At 45.2% G+C, this 12318-nt stretch overlaps 1 protein-coding gene across 1 annotated transcript in view; it reads left to right on the plus strand.

Moving 5' to 3' along the window:
• LOC112231337 (sodium/calcium exchanger 1) overlaps window positions 1-12318 on the plus strand; it is a 71709-nt gene that overhangs the window by 25195 nt on the left and 34196 nt on the right. Inside the window, exon 4 of the mRNA XM_024398039.2 lies at window positions 63-580. Coding sequence (XP_024253807.1) covers window positions 63-580 — 518 coding nt within the window. The remainder of the gene's footprint in view (window positions 1-62; window positions 581-12318) is intronic.

Consider the following 12318-nt stretch of genomic DNA (forward strand, 5'->3'; position numbering starts at 1 on the left):
TTTAATTATTTCTGTCTAATGAATAAATTAAATCGGCATTGAGTTGGTTTGGGTCAACGCAGGTAGACTACCGGACCGAGGACGGCACAGCCAATGCCGGCTCAGACTATGAGTTTGCCGAGGGCACGCTGGTCTTCAAACCCGGTGAGACGCTGAAGGAGCTGACCGTGGGGGTTATTGATGACGACATCTTTGAAGAGGATGAGCACTTCTATGTGCACCTCAGCAACCCTCGCATTGTGCACCGTGCCGAGGTGGCTGTCCTGGAGCCCAGCACCATCACCACCACCAGCAGCATGCGCAACCTCTCCCCCCACTTGTCCCCCAAAGCAGCCCTCGGCAATGCCCACACCGCCACGGTAACCATCTATGATGATGACCACGCAGGCATCTTCACGTTTGAAGTAGATTCGATGAGGGTGAGCGAGAGCGTGGGCACCATGCAGGTGAAGGTGCACCGGATGTCCGGGGCCAGGGGTAAAGTGGCCATCCCTTACCACACCCTGGAGGGCACCGCCAAAGCTGAGGAGGACTACGAGGAGGTGGCCGGGAAACTGGAGTTCCAGAACGACGAGACCATGTGAGTAACACCACTTCCTGTCCTGTCCACTGCTCTGCTGCTGTTGATGGCTTGTGTGTTACATTTCAGCGTAGTATTCTATGGGCCATTTTTGTGGCATAGATGGCACATATTTAAAACAGGATTGGAGAGGAGATAAACAGCAGGAGATCTAACAGTGGGGATGCAGTGTGGAGGACAGAGATAGAGGAATTGGTAGTGATGAAAGGGATAAATATATATAGCTATATTAGAACACTATATTTTCTATGGGAGTTCATTCATTGTAATGGTTGGCATTTGGGATTGCACAATTTTCAAGAAGGTAATATAGAGACATGAAGAAGAGACTAGTAAAAGAGAGAGGATGAAACTAAATGAATAAACATGGTGGCCAAGTATGTAAAGGAAGAGAAATAAAGAATAGGGGACTGAGTGAAAAGGGAAAAGCAGTGGGTTTAGACAATGGAACCTGTCTGTCTGATAGTGATGATTTCAGTGATGATTTAGACTAGAGAAAATTGTGATAGATTTCGAGGGAGAGAGGAGGTAAGAGGGCGTAAGGAGAGGTAGAGAGGGGATGAGAGTGTAAAGCGGTGTGTTTTAACATTCGTCTCTCATTGTAGGCAGGGTTGGCTGACGAATGAGGAAGAGAGCTTAGAGAGTGGTGTGTGGGCGTGTGTGTTTGTGCTTCATGGAAGGTTGTTCCACCTCAAAAAGCACAAGAAAGAGGATTTTGGCATCCACCATCTACGATTGCTCTGAAATCGTTTCTGTAGTTAGAAACAGATACGATTTGCATTCCTGCTGCATCATTATTTTGTTGAAATATGGGGACTTTACATCTAAGAGGTTTTAACCATTTTGAGTTAATATCTAACCTTAAGATTTCTGAGCTAATGCCTAAACTTAACCTTAAACACTTCTAAATGTAATGTTTGAGAAACATGGATGAACGTCCAATTCTAACATGAGGCTGTGACCAATTTTCAAATCAAATCAAATCAAATCAAATTTTATTTGTCACATACACATGGTTAGCAGATGTTAATGCGAGTGTAGCGAAATGCTTGTGCTTCTAGTTCCGACAATGCAGTAATAACGAACAAGTAATCTAACTAACAATTCCAAAAAAAAACTACTGTCTTATACACAGTGTAAGGGGATAAAGAATATGTACATAAGGATATATGAATGAGTGATGGTACAGAGCAGCATAGGCAAGATACAGTAGATGATATCGAGTACAGTATATACATATGAGATGAGTATGTAAACCAAGTGGCATAGTTAAAGTGGCTAGTGATACATGTATTACATAAGGATGCAGTCGATGATATAGAGTACAGTATCTACGTATGCATATGAGATGAATAATGTAGGGTAAGTAACATTATATAAGGTAGCATTGTTTAATGTGGCTAGTGATATATTTACATCATTTCCCATCAATTCCCATGATTAAAGTGGCTGGAGTAGAGTCAGTGTCATTGACAGTGTGTTGGCAGTAGCCACTCAATGTTAGTGGTGGCTGTTTAACAGTCTGATGGCCTTGAGATAGAAGCTGTTTTTCAGTCTCTCGGTCCCAGCTTTGATGCACCTGTACTGACCTCGCCTTCTGGATGACAGCGGGGTGAACAGGCAGTGGCTCGGGTGGTTGATGTCCTTGATGATCTTTATGGCCTTCCTGTAGCATCGGGTGGTGTAGGTGTCCTGGAGGGCAGGTAGTTTGCCCCCGGTGATGCGTTGTGCAGACCTCACTACCCTCTGGAGAGCCTTACGGTTGAGGGCGGTGCAGTTGCCATACCAGGCGGTGATACAGCCCGCCAGGATGCTCTCGATTGTGCATCTGTAGAAGTTTGTGAGTGCTTTTGGTGACAAGCCGAATTTCTTCAGCCTCCTGAGGTTGAAGAGGCGCTGCTGCGCCTTCCTCACGATGCTGTCTGTGTGAGTGGACCAATTCAGTTTGTCTGTGATGTGTATGCCGAGGAACTTAAAACTTGCTACCCTCTCCACTACTGTTCCATCGATGTGGATGGGGGGTGTTCCCTCTGCTGTTTCCTGAAGTCCACAATCATCTCCTTAGTTTTGTTGACGTTGAGTGTGAGGTTATTTTCCTGACACCACACTCCGAGGGCCCTCACCTCCTCCCTGTAGGCCGTCTCGTCGTTGTTGGTAATCAAGCCTACCACTGTTGTGTCGTCCGCAAACTTGATGATTGAGTTGGAGGCGTGCGTGGCCACGCAGTCGTGGGTGAACAGGGAGTACAGGAGAGGGCTCAGAACGCACCCTTGTGGGGCCCCAGTGTTGAGGATCAGCGGGGAGGAGATGTTGTTGCCTACCCTCACCACCTGGGGCGGCCCGTCAGGAAGTCCAGTACCCAGTTGCACAGGGCGGGGTCGAGACCCAGGGTCTCGAGCTTGATGACGAGCTTGGAGGGTACTATGGTGTTGAATGCCGAGCTGTAGTCGATGAACAGCATTCTCACATAGGTATTCCTCTTGTCCAGATGGGTTAGGGCAGTGTGCAGTGTGGTTGAGATTGCATCGTCTGTGGACCTATTTGGGCGGTAAGCAAATTGGAGTGGGTCAAGGGTGTCAGGTAGGGTGGAGGTGATATGGTCCTTGACTAGTCTCTCAAAGCACTTCATGATGACGGATGTGAGTGCTACGGGGAGGTAGTCGTTTAGCTCAGTTACCTTAGCTTTCTTGGGAACAGGAACAATGGTGGCCCTCTTGAAGCATGTGGGAACAGCAGACTGGTATAGGGATTGGTTGAATATGTCCGTAAACACACCGGCCAGCTGGTCTGCGCATGCTCTGAGGGCGCGGCTGGGGATGCCGTCTGGGCCTGCAGCCTTGCGAGGGTTAACACGTTTAAATGTCTTACTCACTTCGGCTGCAGTGAAGGAGAGACCGCATGTTTTCGTTGCAGGCCGTGTCAGTGGCACTGTATTGTCCTCAAAGCGGGCAAAAAGTTATTTAGTCTGCCTGGGAGCAAGACATCCTGGTCCGTGACTGGGCTGGGTTTCTTCCTGTAGTCCGTGATTGACTGTAGACCCTGCCACATGCCTCTTGTGTCTGAGCCGTTGAATTGAGATTCTACTTTGTCTCTGTACTGGCGCTTAGCTTGTTTGATAGCCTTGCGGAGGGAATAGCTGCACTGTTTGTATTCAGTCATGTTACCAGACACCTTGCCCTGATTAAAAGCAGTGGTTCGCGCCTTCAGTTCCACACGAATGCTGCCATCAATCCACGGTTTCTGGTTAGGGAATGTTTTAATCGTTGCTATGGGAACGACATCTTCAACGCACGTTCTAATGAACTCGCACACCGAATCAGCGTATTCGTCAATGTTGTTGTCTGACGCAATACGAAACATCTCCCAGTCCACGTGATGGAAGCAGTCTTGGAGTGTGGAGTCAGCTTGGTCGGACCAGCGTTGGACAGACCTCAGCGTGGGAGCTTCTTGTTTTAGTTTCTGTCTGTAGGCAGGGATCAACAAAATGGAGTCGTGGTCAGCTTTTCCGAAAGGGGGCGGGGCAGGGCCTTATATGCGTCGCGGAAGTTAGAGTAACAATGATCCAGGGTCTTTCCACCCCTGGTTGCGCAATCGATATGCTGATAAAATTTAGGGAGTCTTGTTTTCAGATTAGCCTTGTTAAAATCCCCAGCTACAATGAATGCAGCCTCCGGATAAATCGTTTCCAGTTTGCAGAGAGTTAAATAAAGTTTGTTCAGAGCCATCGATGTGTCTGCTTGGGGGGGATATATACGGCTGTGATTATAATCGAAGAGAATTCTCTTGGTAGATAATGCGGTCTACATTTGATTGTGAGGAATTCTAAATCAGGTGAACAGAAGGATTTGAGTTCCTGTATGTTTCTTTCATCACACCATGTCACGTTAGCCATAAGGCATACGCCCCCGCCCCTCTTCTTACCAGAAAGATGTTCGTTTCTGTCGGCGCGATGCGTGGAGAAACCCGCTGGCTGCACCGCTTCGGATTGCGTTTCTCCAGTTAGCCATGTTTCCGTGAAGCAGAGCAATTCTAACATGAGGCTGTGACCAATTTTCATGCGAATATGATAAAAAAAGCCTAAACTGGCTTGTTGCGGATAAAAGGCTGTGCGGGATGATGTACTGCACATTACAACCACTTTTGCATTAAAGTTGTACCAAATGAACACAAGTTAAATGTGTTTCCATTGCATTTTCTACTCTATCGATGATTTTGTCACACAAACCCAATTTGCGCTTGCTCTCTAGATAAAGTGGACAGGACAGGTCAGGTTATATGATGAGATGGATCATTCTTATTTGTTAATTGGCAGCTAAGCACCAATCATCATGTCACTCAGTGTAGGCTGCTGAGGGGAGGACGGGCTCATAATAATGGCTGGAATGGAGCAAAGGGAATGGCATCAAACACATGGCAACCGTGTGTTTGATGCAGTTGATACCTTTCCACCCATTCTGCACCAACCATTCTCACAAGCCCGTCCTCCCCAATTAAGGTGCCACCAACCTCCTGTGATGTCACTAGCATACAAATTAAGACCCTCAATATTTATTGGAAAAGGGCATCAAGCTCTTTGCCCATGCACTTTGCCCACCCTGCAAAGTTCATCATGACTTCACAGGGTGGTGAAGTATCAGCAGCCCAAAAAACTGCATTTACATGTTTTTTTAATTTTTTTACTTAACCTTTATTTAACCAGGTAGGTCAGTTGTGAACAAGTTCTCATTTAAAACTGCGACCTGGCCAAGATAAAGCAAAGCAGTGCATCAAAAACAACAACACAGAGTTACACAAACAAACGTACAGTCAAAAACACTATAGAAAAATCTATTTACAGTGTGTTCAAATGTAGAAGATTAAGGAGGTAAGGCAATAAATAGGCCATCGAAGCAAAATAATTACAATTTATCGTTAACACTGGAGTGGTAGATGTGCAGATGATGTGCAAGTGGAGATACTGGGGTGCAATAAAGATAAATAACAATATGGGGATGAGGTAGTTGGGTGTGCTATTTTCAGATTGGCTGTGTACAGGTACAGTGATTGGTAAGCTGCTCTGACAGCTGATGCTTAAAGTTAGAGAGGGAGATACAAGTCTCCAGCTTCATTGATTTTTGCAATTCTTTCCAGTCATTGGCAGCAGAGAACGGGAAGGAATGGCAGCCAAAAGAGGTGTTGGCTTTGGGGATGACCAGTGAAATATACCTGCTGGAGCGCGTGCTACGGGTGGGTGTTGCTATGGTGACCATTGAGCTGAGATAAGGCATTGTTTTACCTAGCAAAGACTTATAGATGATGTGAGCGGACCAAGTAACTCTAAAGCAGAAAGGTGGAATAAACGAGTCAGGAGTTGGTTTCTTGATTGAACACCGTTTTCTATTGAGGGATTTTGGTCAATACAAACACTCCAACATAATCAATGAAAATCTCCCAAGGAAAAGCATACATCTTCTTCTCCAGATGAAACAGGAACACAATACGATTATCTTTAAACTACAACAAAAGTCACGGGTTTGTCACCGTCTTAATAGTTCTTCGTGGTTAGCTTCTCTCTCTTGGTAGCCATCTTCCAGAGGTAGTGTTTTCCCTGCTTCTTGCAGGTTCCCTCCTCTCTCTTGTAGGGAAAAGATAATAGGTCATTAGTACCATCAGCTGTGCTTAATTGCCTCAGGTCCCCTTGACTCACATGCCTAGTTGGGCTACTATCCATGAGTCCAGCCTGCCCTCTGGTGGTCCTTCCACAATGACCTGGAGCTAGTGGGTTTGGCGACGAATATGTAGCGAGGGCCAGCCGATGAGAGCATACAGGTCGCAGTGGTGGGTAGTATATGGGGCTTTGGTGACAAAACGGATGGCACTGTGATAGACTACATCCAGTTTGCTGAGTAGAGTGTTGGAGGCTATTTTGTAAATGACATCGCCAAAGTCAAGGATCGGTAGGATAGTCAGTTTTACAAGGGTATGTTTGGCAGCATGAGTGAAGGAGGCTTTGTTGCGAAATAGGAAGCCGATTCTAGATTTAATTTTGGATTGGAGATGCTTAATGTGAGTCTGGAAGGAGAGTTTACAGTCTAACCAGACACCTAGGTTTGGAGTTGTCCACATATTCTAAGTCACAACCGTCCAGAGTAGTGATGCTAGTCAGGCGGGCGGGGCCAATGTTACAACAGTCACCAGGTAAACAAAACCAAGCATGATTGCTGTCAATAGACTGCTTACAGGGTAAGGAAACCAACATGTAATTTTGTAATTTGGGGGGGAATTTACACTTTTTTCACCTAGGAAAATGCTTATCTTATCTGTTTCTAACTGCAGACAATATTTCAGAATAATTTGAGATGGTGGGTGTCATTGTTTGCTAAAATGACATGGAACGACCCTGAAATGTGTGACGAGAAAAGCGCTGGTAATCATGCCTGGGAAAGCGTTGGTGATAATGCCTGGGAAAAGCGTTGGCGATAATGCCTGTGAAAAGCGTTGGTGATAATGCCTGTGAAAAGCGCTGGTAATAATGTCTGGGAAAGCGCTGGTAATAATGTCTGGGAAAGCGCTGGTAATAATGCCTGGGAAAAGCATTGGTGATAATGCCTGTGAAAAGCGCTGGTAATAATGCCTGTGAAAAGCACTGGTAATCATTCCTGGGAAAAGCGCTGGTAATAATGCCTGGGAAAAGCGTTGGTAATAATGCTTGTGAAAAGCGCTGATAAACATTCCTGGGAAAAGCGCTGGTAATCATTCCTGTGAAAAGCACTAGTAATCATGCCTGTGAAAAGCGTTGGTAATCATGCCTGGGAAAAGCGTTGGTAATCATGCCTGTGAAAAGCGTTGGTAATCATGCCTGTGAAAAGCATTGGTAATCATGCCTGGGAAAAGCGTTGATAATAATGCCTGGGGAAAGCGCTGGTAATAATGCCTGGGAAAAGCGTTGGTAATAATGCCTGTGAAAAGCGCTGGTAATCATGCCTGGGAAAAGCGCTGGTAATCATGCCTGGGAAAAGCGCTGGTAATCATGCCTGGGAAAAGCGCTGGTAATCATGCCTGGGAAAAGCGCTGGTAATCATGCCTGGGAAAAGCGCTGGTAATCATGCCTGGGAAAAGCGCTGGTAATCATGCCTGTGAAAAGCGCTGGTAATCATGCCTGTGAAAAGCGCTGGTAATCATGCCTGGGAAAAGTGCTGGTAATCATGCCTGGGAAAAGCGCTGGTAATCATGCCTGGGAAAAGGGTGGTGTGTATACATGTTAGATAAGTGGGTGGAGGGACAGGTGCATGTGTTGTCTTCATCTGAGTTGTGTGTGTGTGTGTGTGTGTGTGTGTGCTTGACGGTGGGAGTAGAGGAGTAGGAAAGGAGGAGGCCAACTTTAACAGTCAAACTAATGAGCTTAAAATTGAAGCATGCAGTTTGCTGTGTTTCCCTTCCGGTTCTGAGCTCCATTAAATACACTGGGATTTGCAGACAAACCTTCCATCCTCAAAAATGATCTAGATTTGTGGATTAGTGTTTCCATAAACCCCCTTTCTATTTTTCTATGTTTGTGTGTGTGTGTTTGTTTCTGTCTGCTCTTCAGAGTGTGTAGAGCACTGACTGCACTCTTGTGTTGTTTATTCTGCTATTCGAGGCCCGAGAGGGAAAAACAAGCATAAAACAATGCAATGAAAAGGAAACAGGGAAAGGGGCCAGTTATATAACCAGATGCGCTGGGAGAGAGACAGGCTCTACAGGGGGAATCAATACAGGCATATTCCTCACTACCCTGGGTCTATGACTTCACTGAAGTCAATAACCAATAACCACCTGAGCATTCTGACACAAATGCACGCACACACACACACACACACACACACACACACACACACACACACACACACACACACACACACACACACACACACACACACACACAGGGTCACACACAGGGTCAGGTGCTAGTTAAGCAATAAGGCCCGCCTACTGGTACCCTGTGTATATAGACAAGTTATCATTTACTCATTGTGCATTTATTCCTTGTGTTGTTATTTTTCTATTATTTCTCTTTTTTTTTTTTTACTTTACCCCTTTTTCGTGGTATCCAATTGTTGTAGTAGCTACTATCTTGTCTCATCGCTACAACTCCCGTACGGGCGTCCTCATGCGTCCTCCGATACACAACCCAACCAAGCCGCACTGCTTCTTAACACAGCGCGCATCCAACCCGGAAGCCAGCCGCACCAATGCGCCGGAGGAAACACCGTGCACCTGGCCACCTTGGTTAGCACACATACCCAATCAGAATCCAGGTCCCAAATTACCCGGTTTATAATAGTTATTTGAACACAAATGAGTCTGTTTGAATTTCACCAGAGGAGGGATTTTTTAAAGAGGTTTACAAAAAGCTCTGAACTTTGAAGATGTTGTTATTTGAAAACAACAAAACAACACAGCAGTTTGTTAAGTAATCCATATCTTTTTACAGTACAGTTTTTACATGTCTTAAAGGTTTCTTTCTGTCTTCTCCCTTTTCATCTCTCTCTGTTCCTCTGTTCCTCTGCTCCTCTGCTCACTGTCCTTATTTCTTATTCTGTACTAACTCAAATATTTCCCTCATGCCTCTCATCTGTCAGTCATTTGGAATAGCAATTACACTCTGTTACCCAGCTACTTAAATGAGTTAGGACACTCACTGTATGGGGAATAACATACTGTAGATACTGCAGCTATAGTGTTTAATACATTCAGAGTTCTTATCCACATAATCATCTTGCCTCATTTTAGCTGGTCTTTTTGACGTGTTAACCAAATCCTCTACCCTGGATTCATCCAAAAGACTGAAATACACACACACACACACACACATGAACATACAGATTCAATAATGTACATACAGGCACATACACACACCGTATTGTGTTAACTGACAGATGATATTACCTCACCAGTGGGAGGGGATATCTCACATGAAACAAGTATTATTCTGCCATCTCTAATGAAGACAAAACTCTTGTATTATTTTTCATTATGAAGGGAATTACAGATTGACCGGGGAACATTTTTCCCCATGATGGTGGCAGCTTTGATGAATATTTATAGTGTATTGTCTTTTTCGGTGTGATTCTTTTTTTCATCCGTTTGATCTAATGGCCATTCAGATCACAAACACACGCTGTCTTTTGCCAAAGCATAGAAACATAATCGCCTCTAATCCTTACGCCATAAGGTGCAGCTGCAGTGATGAGCAAATCTAGATCTCTGCCAAAACCAAAAGCATCATTACATTGGAGATGTATCAGGTGTCACAAATCAGGAAAAGAGGAGTCAGATTATTTGATTTATTTGTTGCATTTTCATTTTATTTCCGTTGTGAATGTTTTGGGCCATGGCGAAATGTTAAAGGGTGTGTACTATTTCACACAACTCCTGAATAAGTAGAGCAGGAAACAAATACAATTAAACAAATACATCGAAAGAACAATACAGTATTCTGAGTTACCATGTAGTCAATCACTGTTTGTGGAAAACTGGGTCATGTTCTCAAGTCTCCCCTGCACCCCTGTCCTGTGTCTCTGTGGTTATTGAAGACCTGGCCATGTTCAGCAGGCAGTGTTGGGTGACCTGCACCCCTGCCCTGTGTCTCTGTGGTTATTGAAGACCTGGCCATGCTCAGCAGGCAGTGTTGGGTGACCTGCACCCCTGCCCTGTGTCTCTGTGGTTATTGAAGACCTGGCCATGCTCAGCAGGCAGTGTTGGGTGACCTGCACCCCCAGCTCCTCACCTGCTACCCACCAGGGTCCTCTGACACACCATAGCAGCTGCTCCATGCCTCCCTCCATCACTCCCTCACTTCAGCCTTCAGTACCGTGTAGAGAGATCTGATGTGGATCTGATGACTGTGTCTCTGTATCTTTCCTGTCTCTGTCCTGCTCTTTTTCTTGCCCGTGTATTTTAGGAGAGGATCCAAATAATATCTGTGTACAGTAACGTCACAGTCTGTAGCTTATCTCTCATTACCCCTCCTTAGTGCAGCAGTGTAGTGTTCTCTTACTGGCATGCTGTATTCAGTCATTACACACAGGGTGTGTGTGACGTCTCACTGACTCTTCTGTAAAAGCTTTTTTTTGTTGCTAGCCAAACCACTGCCTGTGCGTGTCCCAGCTTGTGTTTGTGTGTGTGTGGACAAAAATAGACAGCCGCCCACATATCGTTAGGGAGATGGAGGGAGAGCGATAGAAACAGACTTAATTTGAGAGTGTGGAAGGCTGATGCAAACACATGGGCTCCCACTGAGACCTACTAAAGAGCACACCACGGCAGCCGAACATTTCCACTGTCAGACTACATTTACTGTGTGTGTCTGACTCTGACTGGGTGCTTCCACGCCTTTTGTACATCAGTGAGTGTAATATGCTACAAAAAACACACATACATAGTATCACTTAAACAACACACAGGTACCCACAAAACTCTGTTACCACACACTAATGGGAATATTGCCAATGCAGCAGTGTACTGGTTCTACAGTTCTACACCACAACTGTTTTTCTGCATGAAACTGAACATCCCTCGTATACAGTACATTTCGCACCCTACTGCAGTTATTTTTTCTGGCTTGTTTACGTTTCCCCCTTGGCCATTAACACTGCATGTGGCATGGAACTCAAACACAACGTTGGACGCTCTGTCGCAGTTCACGAGAGCTTGTAATTAGGGACTAGGGACTTCATCTCCGTCACAGGATTGTGCTGCCAAAGCTACCGTTACTATGCTACTTTACCATGGAGATTGTTGCTACCACTGCAGCTACTGTACCATGTTAATACTGCTACCACAATACTATCAGCGGTATCTGCTGTCTGCTGTTAGGACTCATAAACAGAACTGCATTTACATAATTGTAAATTGATTAATGGTGGTAAAAGAGAGTTCTGTGTGTTGTTGCTTTGAAATCAGTTTGGCATTGAGCAGCGATGTTACAAGGGAAATGACACATCAATTTCACTGAGCTGACTTCAACTTCTTTTGTCACTTAGCAGACACTCTTATCCAGAGCAACTTACAGGAGAAATTAGCATTAAGTGCCTTTTTCATTGGCACATTGACAGATTTGTCACCTAGTCGGCTCGTGGATTCAAACCAGCGACCTTTTGGTTACTGACCCAACGCTCTTAACCACTAGGCTACTGTACCTGCCACCACAACATCAAACATGTTTAGACAGATTACATCTGTCCCTATCTCTCTATACTTTTGTCTTTACCACCCCCTCAGATTCACTGAGTTGAGAATTTATAGTTTATATCTCAGCATCAGATGTATGTGATGAGAGGTGTATTTTGTATTTCACTGCAGAAAGAGAGAAGACAGGCTGCTGATAGATGGAGAGATAGCTCCCTTAACATGATCACCTTTTCCCTAGACGTCCCCCTCTCTCTCTCTCTCTCTCTCTCTCTCTCTCTCTCTCTCTCTCTCTCTCTCTCCCCCTCTCTCTCTCTCTCCCTCTATCTCTCTCTCTCTCCCTCTATCTCTCTCTCTCTCTCTCTCTCTCCCTCTATCTCTCTCTCTCTCTCTCTCCCCCTCTATCTCTCTCTCTCTCTCTCTCTCCCTCTATCTCTCTCTCTCTCTCCCTCTCTCTCTCCTCATCTCTCAGTCTCCCCCAGCCACTAGCCCCCACAGTATATGTTAAACAATTAGGGACTACAGAGGGTTATAATTCCTACGCCAGGGAAGAGAACTGGGTAAAGATTAATTACATTCCTCATCTTATA

This window comes from Oncorhynchus tshawytscha, linkage group LG33 (genome assembly GCF_018296145.1).
Source record: "Oncorhynchus tshawytscha isolate Ot180627B linkage group LG33, Otsh_v2.0, whole genome shotgun sequence".
Classification (NCBI taxonomy): domain Eukaryota; kingdom Metazoa; phylum Chordata; class Actinopteri; order Salmoniformes; family Salmonidae; genus Oncorhynchus; species Oncorhynchus tshawytscha.